This window comes from Salvia hispanica, chromosome 3 (genome assembly GCF_023119035.1).
Source record: "Salvia hispanica cultivar TCC Black 2014 chromosome 3, UniMelb_Shisp_WGS_1.0, whole genome shotgun sequence".
In the NCBI taxonomy this organism is placed as follows: Eukaryota; Viridiplantae; Streptophyta; class Magnoliopsida; order Lamiales; family Lamiaceae; genus Salvia; species Salvia hispanica.
Window position 1 is genome coordinate 34,051,859 of NC_062967.1, and position 15,668 is coordinate 34,067,526.

The 15,668-nt window shown below is 38.0% G+C and overlaps 4 protein-coding genes across 6 annotated transcripts; 2 read left to right on the forward strand and 2 right to left on the reverse strand.

Moving 5' to 3' along the window:
* The first annotated feature begins 574 nt into the window (after positions 1 to 574).
* On the forward strand, positions 575 to 3,837 carry LOC125216639 (short-chain dehydrogenase TIC 32, chloroplastic-like). 3 transcript variants are annotated; one of them, XM_048118398.1, is made up of 8 exons: positions 575 to 773; positions 1,153 to 1,384; positions 1,624 to 1,699; positions 1,865 to 2,034; positions 2,471 to 2,549; positions 2,994 to 3,078; positions 3,156 to 3,207; positions 3,510 to 3,740. In XM_048118398.1, exons 1-7 carry the CDS (start codon positions 668 to 670, stop codon positions 3,188 to 3,190), a joined length of 783 nt encoding a protein of 260 aa, XP_047974355.1. In that variant the 5' UTR covers positions 575 to 667; the 3' UTR covers positions 3,191 to 3,207; positions 3,510 to 3,740. The 3 variants fall into 3 exon arrangements, with proteins under 3 accessions (XP_047974355.1, XP_047974353.1, XP_047974354.1); XM_048118396.1 differs by having other exon boundaries at positions 608 to 773; positions 3,161 to 3,207; positions 3,510 to 3,837; XM_048118397.1 differs by having other exon boundaries at positions 614 to 773; positions 1,624 to 1,703; positions 1,881 to 2,034; positions 3,161 to 3,207; positions 3,510 to 3,837.
* Positions 3,838 to 4,711: 874 nt separating this feature from the next.
* LOC125213956 (UPF0496 protein At3g49070) lies at positions 4,712 to 6,565 on the reverse strand. Its single transcript, XM_048114778.1, has 3 exons — positions 6,205 to 6,565; positions 5,985 to 6,090; positions 4,712 to 5,780 (listed from the first exon to the last, which is right to left on the reverse strand). Exons 2-3 carry the CDS (start codon positions 6,031 to 6,033, stop codon positions 4,765 to 4,767), a joined length of 1,065 nt encoding a protein of 354 aa, XP_047970735.1. The 5' UTR covers positions 6,034 to 6,090; positions 6,205 to 6,565; the 3' UTR covers positions 4,712 to 4,764.
* A 320-nt stretch (positions 6,566 to 6,885) lies between these two features.
* On the reverse strand, positions 6,886 to 9,688 carry LOC125213955 (30S ribosomal protein S9, mitochondrial). The gene is made up of 4 exons (XM_048114777.1): positions 9,008 to 9,688; positions 7,980 to 8,420; positions 7,310 to 7,390; positions 6,886 to 7,130 (listed from the first exon to the last, which is right to left on the reverse strand). Exons 1-4 carry the CDS (start codon positions 9,612 to 9,614, stop codon positions 7,039 to 7,041), a joined length of 1,221 nt encoding a protein of 406 aa, XP_047970734.1. The 5' UTR covers positions 9,615 to 9,688; the 3' UTR covers positions 6,886 to 7,038.
* Positions 9,689 to 12,895: 3,207 nt separating this feature from the next.
* LOC125212427 (scarecrow-like protein 8) lies at positions 12,896 to 14,749 on the forward strand. The gene has a single exon (XM_048112599.1). The coding sequence runs from the start codon at positions 13,032 to 13,034 to the stop codon at positions 14,586 to 14,588; it is 1,557 nt and encodes a 518-aa protein (XP_047968556.1). The 5' UTR covers positions 12,896 to 13,031; the 3' UTR covers positions 14,589 to 14,749.
* Positions 14,750 to 15,668: the final 919 nt, after the last annotated feature.

A 15,668-nucleotide genomic window follows, 5' to 3' on the forward strand; every position in this document is an offset into this window, starting at 1 on the left:
AATGTATGAATGATAGTCAAATTGGAGCTGAAAATTAGTCTTTGGTTAATAAGAGAAATATTAACATCGATAATTTTATCGCTTACCAGAAATATCGCCCTTATTAACATGAGAATCAACATTTCATTCCAAAGATTTACTTATCATGCAAACTAATGGCCCTACTCGTGATGTGACAATAATGTGGGTCAATATTAGTTTTGTTAATACAGATAAATACTCAATAGTACCCAAAAACCTTCTCGGAGGGGCAGCTGTCCTTCTCCGGCGGATTCTCGCTGCCGATCCGCGTGTTTGTGCCGGTTTTCTACAATTCGCGGGAGATCTGGAAGGCGTTTTGGTGCTTCAATTTGTTTGGGTTTTTGCTGCCTGTTTATCTGCCCAAGGCCTTCAGGATTTACTACCCATCGTCGATTACCAGATTCTATAACTGTTTCTACTTTCTTCATCTACTTACTTTTCATCATTGGATTGTTATGGATTTACAACAAACTTAAAAAATCTTAAACAATTGGATCATAGTATTAAAAATTAAAGTCTAGTCATTATGTAAATAAAAAGAACATTGAAATTGAATATTTTAAAATAGTGGATTTGAAGAAGGGCCCACACTATCAAGGGTGGTTATGATATCTATCAGTGACTGTGTTATGCCGTGAGGAAGAAAATGTGGTTCTTCAGCAATAAAGGGCCCTTTGGCTATTATGCCACCTCCACGGCGGAGCAAGTAACCCAAGGAATTGATGGCTCCGGTCTCACCGCCATTGTTACAGGTTATTCATTTTTACCTCTGTATTTCTACTAATATGCGTCACTCTCATTGTTATATATTCGAGCTAATTTAATCTGCTGAAACTTGAATATTCAATTCCTTTTGCAAAGATACCAGTGAATTTATTTCTATTTCTGCTTTCTTCCTAGGAAAGACAATATTCTTCCTTGTTCCCTTTTTAATATGCAAACTTCTAATTTGTTTGTTGGAGTTTCGGTGGATTAGATGACATCGGTGGATTGAAGTTATTTTTGATCAGTTTATAAGATCGATTTATATCACAAATAAGGAAACCAGAGCATCAATTGTAATTTGCTGTGTATTATCATATCTTGTGCGAAGTCAGTTCATGACCTAGCCTTGCCCCTCTCTGTTCACAGGAGCTTCAAGTGGTATTGGGGCTGAAACTGCGAGGGTACTTGCCTTGCGCGGTGTACATGTCATTATGGGAGTTAGAAATGTCGGTGCGGGTCATCGATCTAAGGAAGCAATCATCAAACAAGTTCCAGATGCAAAACTTGATGCAATGGAGTTGGACCTCAGTTCTATGACATCAATCAGGAATTTTGCGTCAAATTTCAATTCTTTGGGCCTTCCTTTGAATGTGCTAGTGTTAGTATCATTACTCACACATATATATATTCATAGCTACTAATAATGCTCATTAGATAAGACCACGATGGCAACACAGGATAAACTTCACCTGTATTTACCAAACATACTGAATAACCTCATCCCTCTTTTCTGGGCATTATTTACTAAGTCCTTGGCTCATTCTTTTGGGTAATGGTTCTAATGATTTATATTTACCTTTTACGTTTAAGGTGTCTCCTTGTTTTGCTTTTTGCTAGAAACAATGCTGGCATTATGGCAACACCTTTCATGCTTTCAGAAGAAAACATAGAGCTGCAGTTTGCAACAAACCATGTAGGCAAGAATTTTCAGCACTCAACGTATATCATGGACTGAAATTAGTTAAAATTTTGATTTCGATAGGATACAGGTTGATGATTGCTGATTGACAAAAAATTATATAAGTTATTAAGAGTTGCATTCCTATTAAAGTATTTGTATTAGATGACAGCACTCTAGTTGTGTCTTTTTGCAGGACATTTCCTCTTGACAAATTTGTTGCTGGAAACCATGAAGAAAACTGCTGATAAATGTAAGCATGAAGGAAGGATCATAAATGTCTCTTCCCGAAGGCACAAATTTCCATACAATGAAGGAATCCGTTTTGATAAAATTAATGATGAATCAGGGTATGCTCTTAAACAGCAGAAATCTATTTTATATATCTATTGCAAGTCTGTCTTTCTTGGTGTGATAAGAATTATGCTGCATTCAAGATGCATTTACCAAAAGTATAATGAATGAGAGGTTTGTGCACTTCTGTAAATTGAGGCTTCCCATTTGTAATGCATTTAATTCAGATCGGTATATCCTAAAAAGGTTGATAAAGAAAAATAAGTCTTGATATAGCCTAGAAGTTTTGGGAAAGAGTTTTTTCGTTTATCTCTGCAGCAGGTTGGTAGTTGCGATATTTTTTGAGAAAAAGTTTCCTCTCAGTTCATAGACTGATAAAAATGGGAAATCCAAGAAGTACCAACATATATCTATGAAAATGTTCAAAGAACCCTTAGATTTACCAGTGTTATTATTCCAGTCTCACGAAATGATGCATGTGGTGATGTACAGGTACAACAGCCTATCTGCTTATGGACAATCAAAGCTTGCTAACGTGCTGCATGCTAATGAACTTGCTAGGCGTTTGAAGGTATTGGTTGACGAAAAGTTTTTTGTCAGCTGATCTTCATATAAATAAATGTCTCTTTCCCATCCTCACAATAGTGGATGAAGAAGCGCGCAAGATATTTTTTTCTCGAGATATTAGAAGGCATTCCTTGTAGCTACCTGATCATAAAATCTCAACCTTTCTAGTGGGCATGCCATGACACATGTGGATAGGTGCCTTATTTAGTTATATTCTTAACATGCTTGACTGTGTAGTTTAAAGCGTAGAAGCTACAAATATGTTTGACTCAATTACGTTGGTGACTGAAGATGATTTTAATAATTAACATGCAATACATTCATTCAGGAGATTTGTTTATCCCATTTTTGCATCCACAAGTTTTATTTTTCCAAATGTGCCTAGCATAGCAACTCTCATTCATGTGTCATTCAGGAGTATAATAAAGTGTTCTTTCTTTTTTTGAAGGAAGAAAATGTGCAAATAACAGCTAACTCCCTTCATCCCGGAGCAATTGCCACAAATCTTTTCCGTCACTACAGCTTTTTAAATGGTAATATATTCTTGTCCAGTTAATTCATCTTATATAACTGTTAAGTATCTGATCCAATTCTTTTCTCTTTTGGCTAGTTCAGGTCTTGTTGCAGCTCTTGGTAAGCACGTGATGAAAGATGTTCACCAGGTATTTTACCTCATTAGCAAGAACAGTCATGTTTATCTTTCTTTTTGAAGTAAGTTTAGGCTCTTGAGATGGCAGTAAAACATAATGAAATAGCGCTGTTTACTTCAACATCCCACTTTGAGCATGGTAGTGTGTGTATATATATGCATTGGTGGTCCAAATGTGTCACTGTCTTCTGATAAAATCCGCAGTTTTCAATCTGGTTATGAATTTTAGCACCACACAAATTTGGACAGTGGTGACCTGTGCAAGAAAGCCTCCAATTATAGACATTTGGCATGTTCGTCTTGAATGAATTGCAGGGAGCAGCAACAACATGCTACGTCGCATTGCATCCGGATGTTAAAGGCATGACTGGGAAATACTATGCTGACTGTAACTTGGCTGAGACAAGCTTGCAAGCTAAAGATCAAGATCTGGCTAGAAAGCTATGGGACTTCACCAATAACCTCATAGACAAATCTACAACTTAGTCTAGAACTTTGTGTTATATTTTGTAGAGAATAATAATCTGTTTGGTTACTTTTGGACCATGTTAGTGAGAAAATATAGGTTTCTGATGCGTTTTCAGTGAATTGGTTCAGAGAAACCTTATAATTCTGAAAAGAAGTCACCCTTTGAATTTCTCAATTAGCCCAATTATTTATTTTAGTGGAGTCCAGTTATTTATTTTATTGAAAAAGACAATATGAAAGAATAAATTGGGCCTAAAAGCCCATACAATGTGCCTAAAGCCCATCTTTTATTAACACATAGTATGAGATTTACTAAAATAAACAGAAATATTAAATTGAGATAAATCTGGTTATTGAATAAAATAAAATAAAGTAAAAGTCGGATAGATAGGAGTAATAATATACTATATTAATTATACAGTTCTGTTATACTCTTTTTATAAATTAATTGATATAGTTTTTCATTGGAAGAAAATTAAATTGTGATCCTTTAATCTATTTCCTGTCTACTTTTATCTTTAATTTTATAAATATACTAATAATATTTATACAGTTTGAGATGAGATGGAAGATTAAATTACGATTTATGCACTTCATTTTTGCTTAATCTGTAAAACAAAAAGGATTTAATGATATGGGGTGATGTTGAATGTAAGGAGGAGGAGCGAAAAAGGGTGGTGCGGCATCCGCATTTCACACCATAGAGACGAGCCGAAAAAGCATATCCGCCCCCTCCGTGTGTAGAAATATACTCCCTCCAATCTCCATCCTTTGGTATCGCTGCCTTCACCTCAAAGGGCGAGACTATATAAATAAATCTCATCAAGGAACGCAGATGAAAATGGCACTACCCAAATAAAACGTGGGCTGCGTTTTCGTAGCGGATCGACCATTCGTTCATGCATCTTGGCAACCAAATATATAACCCAAGCTAATCTTGACCTTATAGTAATACTATAAACCGAACATGCCCTAATAAGATACTACTCCATATTGTTATGTTTGCAATTGTCTTGACACATACTCCTACTACTATATATATATATATATGTAATGTAAATAATGATAGTTATATGAATAAATATTGAGAGATATTGATAGGCTAGTTATGTGATGAATTGAGAGTGGCAGAATCCAGAATTTGTTTGAGAACAAGGTTTCTGGCTCTATTTATGGTCATGAAACACAAGTACAAATGCTCTTCCAACTCATCCAACTGCTCCATGAAGCTCTGGTTATTCTTCTTCAGCTGGCAAGCCACTTCCTCGCTACCTTGCAGCCCATCATCCCTTCTCTGCACCCACAGTTGCACCAACCCATCCACCCGCTCCAGCTCGTTGTTAAGCCGAGCCACCAGCCGCCCTATCGTGTCCAAGTCCCTGATCAGTATGTAAGTCCCCTTAGCCGCCGTGTCCAGCTGAGCCGACCACCTACCCAGCTCCTCCATCGAAGCCAGCTCCACCATCACGGCGGGCGCGGCCACCAGCATCACCAAAGCATGAGCCGCCACGACCACCACCAGCGAAGCCGTGACGGCCACCAGGAGAAGAGCTGACCCGAGCTTCACCTTCTTGAGGCGTCGGAGCTTCAGCAGCGCCTTGTCGCGGCGTGACTCGAGCTGTCTGAGCAGGTCGGAGCAACCGGCTTGCACGGCTCGGAGACGGCTCATCGATGCGCCTAGCAAGGAGAAGGGGCTGGATCTTGAGAATAAGGTCACCACTACGGGTAAATGGTTTGTTTTCGATGGGTCTTCCAAGGATTTGAATTTCTTCCTTATGTGGTTAATATCTTTGAGGAGAAGCCCGCAAAGATGAGAAGCACAAGAGGTAGTGCCGAAGTAGTCGGTCAAGAGAGGTGAAATCTTTGGGTGGATCCGGGTCGTGCTCAGGATCCGTTTTACAGTGGGCTGATCCGGATCCAACAGATTCTCCGCGAACAGCCGGTACGAAGGCAGCCGAGCCGCTGTTTTGGAGCCCAGACTTCTGTGAGGGGTGACCTGCCCTCGGTTTAAGGCAAGAACGTGGGTCCAAAAATCAGTGTAAGATTCCGTCCGAAAAGCTTTAGCGTATTCTTCGCGTATGTCCAAAATTTCTGGGTTCGGTTCATTTGGTTCGGTCGCTTCCCATGCATGGATGGATAAAATATGTCAGATACAACCAAACCCTAGCTACTCATATGAGGAGTGATTCATTAAGTATTTTAGATATTCACATTTTCGATCCATGTACATACCTCAACAAGATCAATCTAATTGGAGATTAGTACTAGTATTTAGGTCAAATGACTGAGAAATTATATATATAAAAAAATAAACCAACTTACAATTGGATGAGAACAAGGTCTTGATTTTGGAATGAAGTTTGATCTTCATCCAACTTTATCAGCTCTTATGATGAATGTGTATATCCTAGTTTCTTCCAACTTTTGACTGAGGAAAAAGATATGAGAAACAAGAAAGTATTTGATACATGCACTTCTAAATGAATGAATTAATTAACTGATATATGGAGTACAAAAGAATATTGCGTCAAAATGTATATACCTTGGTAGAGAGGCTTAATTTACGATTTCATGGACGGATCGAAGAGGACTAATGATACTTTTTCACCTTTTATAATTGTGTGGATAACTTTTCTTATAAGTATTGAATTAATTGGTTGTAAGTTAAGCATGAGAAAATATTTGCTTCCATGTATCTTAGAAGGAAAACTTGGGAAAGATGTGGGGAAAAAGATTTGCGTTTCCTCAATTTTGTTCTACACAACTCTTATAAAATTGTACTATTATACTCCCTCCGTTTTTAAAAAATAGCAACTATATTCATTTTGGGCCATTCCTTAAAAATAGAAACTTTAGAATCTTTTTTCTATTTTGTTCTTGATATTATTCTGTTTCTATACACGGATACGCGCAGAGTCCATACATTTTTCTTCAATAGCTTGAGAATCAAAGGAATTTAATTTTAGTAAATCTTCACGCTTATATTTATGTTAGCAAGGAGCAAACAGATGAGGTATATCTAATTCAATGCTAGTTTTTCAGGAGCATCACTGGAGAGTATCTAAGTTTATTCGCAAACTCAATGCCAGTTTTTCTAAAGTGAGGTTACATCAACCAATACTTCAGAAATTTTCTGCCTGCGTATTACACCGTAAAAAAAAGAATCAAATGCAGTGAGCTGCAACAATATCATCACATAATCACGCAAAGATGGGGAAGGTGATGAACAATGAAACATCGCCAAGCGCTGGAGCAAATGTTGAGACTAAAGACTGTATTACAGAGGAGGCTAACCTGACTAGCTTTGTATTATATGGATAAAAAAGCTAGAACTGTTGCGGTATAACTGGTGCCATAGATGAAGATTACAAAATGGTTAACGTTTGACCCATTGGAAGCTTTTCCTAGCTTTCGCTTTACCAGGTTTCTTCCTTTCCACAACTCTTGAGTCTCTCGTCAGAAAACCAGCTGAAGAAACAGTGTAAACAGGATTAGCGGCAATATATCACAATCTCTGTTAAGTTGTACAAGGTAGATGTAAGAACAGCAAATTCTTGGCTAAACTTTTGCAACTAGGTAGCTTCAAAAATCACAGGGCATGCAAATGATCAGACATTGTAAACAAAATCCGGACTCAGAAGTTAGACCTTGTTTTAGAGGAGGGCGTAGTCCTGGCTCCCAGTTTTGTAATGCTCTACTGATCCCCAATCGGACTGCTCCAACTTGACCTGCAATGTTTGTGCATAGTATAAATCCACAGCATGGCAATAAAAATTGGAAATTAAGAGTCTCCTGGAGAAAAAATCTAGCTGGTCATGTCTGGTGGCTAAACACAATGATTTTTCACATATACAGTACAAAATAGCAATTGAAGTTCAATGGAACTCTATCAAACTCAACTGCATTTTTAATTTATAGTAGCAAGAACGTCATGCCAATCTTTTTAACAGCCAACTAAGTCTTGAAAGTTTAGTTAAAAAACGAGTTTTAACAGCTCTGATCTAAAGATTTTAAGTGATAACAAATCACACAATGCAGGTGTGAAACAAACAAAAAAAAATCTTTACAGCCATGTCAAAGCTACAGTACATCATGAGGAACTCACTCAGCTGAAGTCATCAAAACATGGTGAAAAATAACATTTGCTCTATAAGAGAATTAAAGAGAAAGAAACAACATCAGGTCTTTGTAGTTAAGATTTTAGTACTATTATTCTTTGATCAGAGAATATATGTCTTATTTACTCATCTACCATACTCTAATAAAAGTTCAAGCAATCAACCAGACAAGGATGATTAGTAGAAAGCTAATACTCACCTGTAGTGCCACCTCCTTGAACAGTACAATTGATATCCCACATGCCCAATGTTTTCGTTTCAGAGAAAGGCCGGAGAAGAGCAGCACGGTGATCAAGCATAGGGAAGTATACATCAAACTCTTTGTCATTCACCAAAAATTTCCCATCACCAGGCTGAAGCCAAACACGTGCTATGCTGCATTTCCGTCTTCCTGTTCCATAAGACCTTCCCTTCTCATCTACTTTTCTGACACGAGCCTTGGCAGCTTCTTCTTGTTTCTGGCGCTCTATTTCTGCTCTCCCAGACTTCTTAGTATTCTTCTCATAACGCATCTCCTCTATTTCAGATAGAGACGGTAGTCCTTGAATGCCTTCGAAGTCCTTCAGTGCAATTAAACTATCCAGCATCTCATCTGTTATTCCAGATGCAGCTATAAGGTCACCAAATGCACGATCAGAACCTGCAAGAATCAGCAAAATTAGTAAACAATATTTCCAAAAGGCTTCCCTATGGGAGACTTTTTAAGCTAAGTCATAGGAGTATCTAAAAAAGATGGAACATTTAGAACAAGTTATGATGGCCTAGACATAGATGTGACAGTAGACATTGCTCAATAGAGATTTAGAGAGCTGCAACCAACTTTTGCAAACTGAAAGATTAACATAAATATTCACACTAATCCAACTTCAAAGTTAGATAATTCAAAAACTTCATATCCGCAGGCAAATTACCAAAGTAGAATGTGAATTACGTCAACTTATTATCAGATCAGTTTCAGGGAAATTAAATTGTCAGTAAGTAATGGCCAATTTCACACAAAATGAAAGAAAATGAGCATATTGGCACCTTTAAGAAAAAACCATGAATCTCAATCACAGTATAGCAATTTTAATTTCTCCAATACAAAATAAATAAACCAAGTAAACAGGATAACATAAAATTGATGACATATATTTCAATTTTAAACACAATGTAATAGACATAACACCATCGACCACCAAGACAAAGATTGGGAAATTACAAAACAAAACTAATCAAAGAACCCACCTTTGAGAGCAGCAGTCAAAGCTTTCGCCTCTGCTTCGAGTTGTTTCTCCTCCTCGCTCTTTTCAGCCCCCAACCCTACTCCATCTTCTAAACTACCGAACCCCATTTCTTCTCCCTCAGCTTCAACTCCGCCGAACAAATCATCACCCGGTTCCCCTTTCCCTTCCTCCGAAAAACTCCACGGTGTATAATCTTCAGCTGGCCCCTCCTCATCCCCTCCACCAAACTCCCGGGCCTCCGAAAAAATATCACTCCCGCCAGCATCCGAGCCTTCCCAATCGCCGCCACCATGCACATTACCACTCCTCATAACGCCGCCGTTCCGATCGTCGAGTCCCGGTAGATTGCCGGGATCCATCGAGAACACGGAGTCCACATCTTCGTCAGCTTCCGATGACATTTTCCACAAATCAGTAGTCGATGTGGTGGAATCATCGCCCCCACTGCTCCCTCGTGTAGAAAAGAACGAAAAATGAGGAGCTTTCGGCGTTAGAAAACGGTTAGGTTTTGGAATTAGGGCAGTTGGAGCTACGAAATTCGAGCTCGAGGAAATTAGAGAGAGACATCGATGAAATTGCGAAGATTTGTGGATTAATCGAGCAAGCATCGCTGTGTTGTTTACAGTGAGGAACAGTGTGGGAGCTGAGAAGAAGAGGGTTTTCACTTTTCAGAGGTTTTGGAGAAAGGTAATGAAAATTGGGCATTTAATTTTATTGGGCCATTAACTATTTTAATGATGGGCTCGATTGCTGTCATTTTAGACCGATTTATCAATTTATTGAGAAAAGTTCGGTACCAATTTCAATATTTTTGTTCATACTAAAGCCCATAGGAAAGATGAATCATAAGTTTGGGAGCAAGAATAATTTTTTTACAGGATTTAGATATCACTTAATCATGGAAGTAAGTACTCCCTTCGTTCCATGTTAATAGAGACATTTTTTTTCGACATTGAGTTTAAGAATAGTGTGTTGAATAGTTGAGGAAAAAACTAAAAGGGAATAAAGTAAGAGGGATGAAGAGAGAATAAAGTAAAAGAGAGAATTATTTGCCAAATATAGAAATGACTCAATTAACTTGGAACTTCCTAAAATTGAGAAATGACTCTATTAACATGGAACGGATAGAGTAATAAATTTGTTATTGTTGGTGAACAATGAACAATTAGATTAAGAACCTAGAAAAGAAGATGAAGATGCTGAACAAAAAGAGTCTATGGACTGACAGAAAAGTAAAAAATTATTTCTTAAGAGTGAATTGAGTTACTTGCTGCTGAATGTGGCTACATATATTCTCTCCACAAGAATTCGACTAACACACTAACTAAAGAAAAGTTAGTTATAACTGCCACCAACGGCTAGTTCTTCCTATCGGCTAGTTTCACATAACCAGCTCTTGTTCCACCGAGCCTCATTGCTCCAACTCCGAGCCTAGCTGAACGAACCTCCATGATCGATCCATCAAATCTCCACCTTGGAACATCATCAAACAAAGAACAAATGTTTAACAACCTTAGAGCATCCCCGTCCATGCTCTTAAATAAGAACACAAAGGTAGGTCCGGACCCACTTTTACTCCTTGTGTTTAGATAAAAGCACAACACCCACATCCATGCTCTTCCGCAAGGACAAACTCAAGGGTCTCACCATTCTATTATTCAATTTAAATACTTCAATTACTAAAAATATTTTTACAATATAAAAATACATTAAAATATAAAAATTACATAATTAAATCCTAAAAAATAAAACTTACATAATTAAAATCCTAAAAAATAAAAATACATAATTAAAATCCTATAAATTAAAAATTACATAATTAAAGGCTAAAAAATACCCTCATAGAAGACTAGTCCTCTATCCCCATTGTTCTTCGGAGACCCCTTATCATTGGGAAAATTGAAAAATAAATTAAAAGTGTGTAAAAAACGGATATAATTTATTGGGAAGTGGAAAAATATTTTTTTTATTTAAAAACGGTTTTTTTAATTAATTTTGAATTTTTAAGAAAAGAAAAGAAAAAAACAAAATCTATGTCGTTGGCCAATCGCAGTCTGCCACGTAAGCCTGCTCAGCGGCACGGACGTGCTCTTATTTAAGAGCACCGCCCCGCCGCTGGCAAGGACGGACAACGTGCATTGATGAGCAGCGGCGTCCTTGCCAATGGCAAAGACGGCGTCCGTTACCGCTGCGGATGCTCTTAAACAATAGTCAAACTTCTCCTTGCCCAAAGGCTTTGTCAACATATCAAAGGGATTAAACAATAGTCAAACTTCTTTCCTCCTTGGAGCATCTCTAATGGGAGAGGCAAAGTCTTATAACTATCATATTTACCTTATTTTCATGAAAAACTATTCTCCAAGAGAAGAGTTTTGAGAATGTATTATACAATTTTCTGTTTTAAAGAGGAATCCTTACTCTCCATTGAAAAATCTAATAACTATCATATTTATCTTTTTTTTTCATGAAAATCATTTTCCAAGAGAAAAGGTATTTGAGAAGGTTTATATATTTATATTTTGAAATGCTTCTTATACTATTTTTTTTATTTTAGAAAATACCTTTCTATATAGTACTCTATTTTTTCTTTGGAGTTTGTTATTTTTGGAGTAATTGCATTATACATACAAAATGTTTCACTATTGTTTTAAATTAATACAAAATGTTTTAAGTTAGCCTAAATTATACAAAAAATTTAGCTAAAATTTTTAATTAGTACATTCTGTTAACTTCTTTAACACCGTTTGACTGTGTCAACACTAGTGATTGTCAAAACTCCATTTATACATCACCACCATAAATATGCAATCATAACTCCTTACTAATTTTTTGGGAAAATACAAAGGAAAGAACAGTAAAAAGAACAAAATTTTGAAGCCTAGTGATATTTTTCTCCTCACACCTCTTCGTCCCACCAACACCCATCTGAAAATCAGAGGTCCACATTATTTGTTTCGTTTTTTTGCTTTGTTTTTATTTTCCGTTCTTCTCAGTTTAACTCACAAACTTGCACCGTCGCTATGTGTTTCTTTTTTTGAAGGGTTTCACGTTTTATTTGTTGTATTTTGTGTACGTATTTATGTATCAGTGCGTAATGAATTTGATTTGTTTTTTAATCTGAAAAATATAGAAAAAAATTAAAATAATGGCAGGATGGTTGAAGAGAGAGAATGATACTCTTCAATGAGCACATAAACTGGGCGTTTTTATTCGAGAATAGAAGACAATGGCGTTCCAATGTTAAATAGTGCTTCACTAAATTTCTCAAGGCTTTTCTGGAAGAAGTTTACGGCATTTCTTGCCGGTTATTTGAGAGGGGTAGATTGTTGACCAATTTGACGGTGTTAAAAGAAGTTAACAGAATGTACTAATTAAAAACTTTAACAAAACTTTTTTTAGTATACGGTAACTTAAAACTTTTTGTATTAATTTAAAATAATGGTGCAACATTTTGTATATATAGCGTAATCACCCTTTACTCTTTAGAATAGTATATTTCTCCTTTTAAAAAGGTAAATATATGATACTCTTAAATCTTTTCTATACATATTCTCTCTTTGGATACGCTCTTATAAAATTAAATCCATAAACTTATAAGCAATTTATTGGAAATTTCTTATAATAACATGACATAAATAGAATTATTATCAAATTTCCGTGATACGTGTATCTTGGCTTTATTAAGAAACAATTTTAATTGTTGTGTCGGTTAAAATTTTGAAAAAGTAGTAGTAAAAGTTTGATTGGTAACGCAAAACCAAAATATCCGATGTTAGCTGTATATGAGTGTAACCGTGTAAACTAGCATTCATCAAGGGCCACTTAACTTAATTGATTCAACCAAACGATGCGTTAATGCATTTCTATTTAATCTCTACTAAACACCCCATTTATCTCTCTCATAATCACACCATCCAATAGCATAACACCGAAAAACACGTCTCCATTCCCCTCTCTCTCTCTATAGAAAAAAATTCCAACCCCATCTCTCTCTGTCTCTTTGATCCAATCAGTTCAGCCAGAAAATGTCATCCGGCTTCCCTGGTGGCATGCCTGACTCCTTCACCGCAGGCAGAAGAGCGACGCTGCTTCCGGCCAATATGAACAATAGTTATAGCTCCAATATCATCACCGCGCAACAGCAGTTTTCCCTCCGCTCAACGCAGATCAACGGGAAGAGGTCTGTCGACGAATTTCACCACCAACAGCAGAATCTCCGGAACGTCAGGCCGCGTCCTAGCTACCAAAATCCATCTCCGGCGCGGTACCATCTGAATCTGTCCAACAGAAATGTAGGAATTCGGTTGGCCGGGGATCCAGGTTTGGATTCGGAAAAGAATACGATGAACCACCGGCTGCAGGAGCTGGAGAAGCAGCTGCTCGATGATGAAGAAGACGACGGCGACACTGTCTCTGCTATTACTAACACCGAATTGTCGGATACGATCCAGAATTTGATAGGTACATCTTCTTCTCCTACTTCCTCCTCTTCGTCGTGCTGTTCCACCTCGGCATCACCCTGCCCCAAGCAAGCATCGATCGACGCCGCCGCCTCGATCTCCGAGGGAAAGCCGGAAGTCGCGGCCGAGATCCTCACGCGTCTGGCGAACGCGAACGCCAGCGGCATCGCGGCTCACATGCTAACGGCGTTGAAATCGCGCTTAAATCCGTCGGAGAATCCTCCACCTCCTGCGTCGGAGCTGTTTAGTGCTGAACACGCGGCGTCGACGAAATCATTGTACGAGTTCTCGCCGTGTTTCAAGCTCGGAATCATGGCGGCGAACCTGGCGATCCTCGAGGCGGCCGCGGAGGACGGATACAACAAAATCCACGTATTGGATTTCGACGTTGGACATGGCGGACAGTACGGCCATTTGCTTCACTCGCTCGGCCTCGGCAGCAACAAATCCTTGAAGATCACCGCCTTCTCGGATGATGAGAAGCTGAAGAAGGCCGTCGGCGACAACTTGCAGGCATTGGCTAATAAAATTGGTGTTCCGTTCAATTTCTGTGTCCGTAATCTGAATATCGCCGATCTGAACCGTCAGATACTGGAAATCCAATCCGACGAGACATTAGCAGTGAACTTAGCGTTCAAGCTGTACAGGCTGCCGGACGAGAGCGTGACGACGGAGAATGTTAGAGACGAGCTCCTCCGGCGCGTGAAGGGGCTCTCGCCCAAGGTCATGACGGTGGTGGAGCAGGAGCTGAACACGAACACCGCTCCACTGACGGCTCGCGTGCGCGACACGTACGACTTCTACGCGGCGCTACTCGACTCTCTCGACAACTCGGTCCGAGTCCTGGTCGAGGAGGGATTGGGCAGGAAAATTAGCAACTCGGTTGCGTGCGACGGTAGGGATCGCGTCGAAAGGTGTGAGGTGTTCGGCAAGTGGCGGGCCCGAATTAGTATGGCCGGCTTTCAACCTCGACCCATGAGTCAACACACCGTGGAGGCGCTCCGCTCCAACCTCAACTCGTGGACACGTGGCAACGCGGGATTCGTCATCAACGAGGAATCCGGTGGCATCTCCTTCGGTTGGATGGCACGAAAACTCACCGTCGCTTCTGCCTGGCGTTAATTTCCCTTTTTCTAATTATATTATTTACTTTTGATTAATACTTTAATACTTATAATGCTCTCTTAATTGTTGCTTTAACGTTTTCTTCACGTGATTTGTAATTTTTGGGGCTCCACTTACATGTATACGTATATATACCTCTAGTTTGACATTGTTATTGACTTTTAATTGTAATAGTCTTTCAGTTGACTTCTTTTTGTTCATATTATATGTGTGTATGAATGACATGAGTTTCTTTGAAATTATGTTCCCATTAAAAACTTCAACAAGATTGTCAATTTAACTCTAGTTGTAAATGTCAACGTTTTTTTTTTGATACTGTGCACAGTTACAAATAGTCATTTTGAAATATAATTAAATTATAACTAAATTTTAGTACAGCTATATTTTCAAATTTAGACTTTGTATTAATGCGCTGGGTCCATATTCCATAACTTTAGTCTTGGAATGCGATTTGTTGTTCGAGTATTGAATTTTTAAATACCAAGTATTGAAATGAATTGGTAGGCAGCTGCAAATAAATTAAAAACCAAAAAGATATACAGTACACCATAAAAAAAAGGAATTTGTTGTGTAAAATATTGGTTTTTATTCGATTTGAACACAAGTCGCCGAACATCTTACCGAACTTGCTATCTAAAACTTTAAATTTTATGCAAATAGTAGTTTTGTATTCCCGTTTATATGTAATTTGGTGGTAACAACAACCATCCATTCCCCATTAGCTATTGCATCTGTAACTAACTCCACTCGCATTCATGTAATGCAAGATATTTAATAGTAGTATTAATTACTTATAATTTATATTTAAGGTACTAGATTACGTATGCACTTCTTGTTTAGTAGTAGTATATACATATATCCAAATCTAAATTAGAACATGCTTTATTCATGTAAAAGACTAAAACTATGATACGCTTTAAAGTCTTCAAGAAAAAATATATAGCCTATTACCAATAGTCCTCAATACACCGTTTACAAACAAATGAAGGATCTTCTTAAAAGGTGAATATAAACATATAATAACATAGATTGTGATCAATGTCGAACTAATTTATAGTGTCGAACCGCACAACTGTC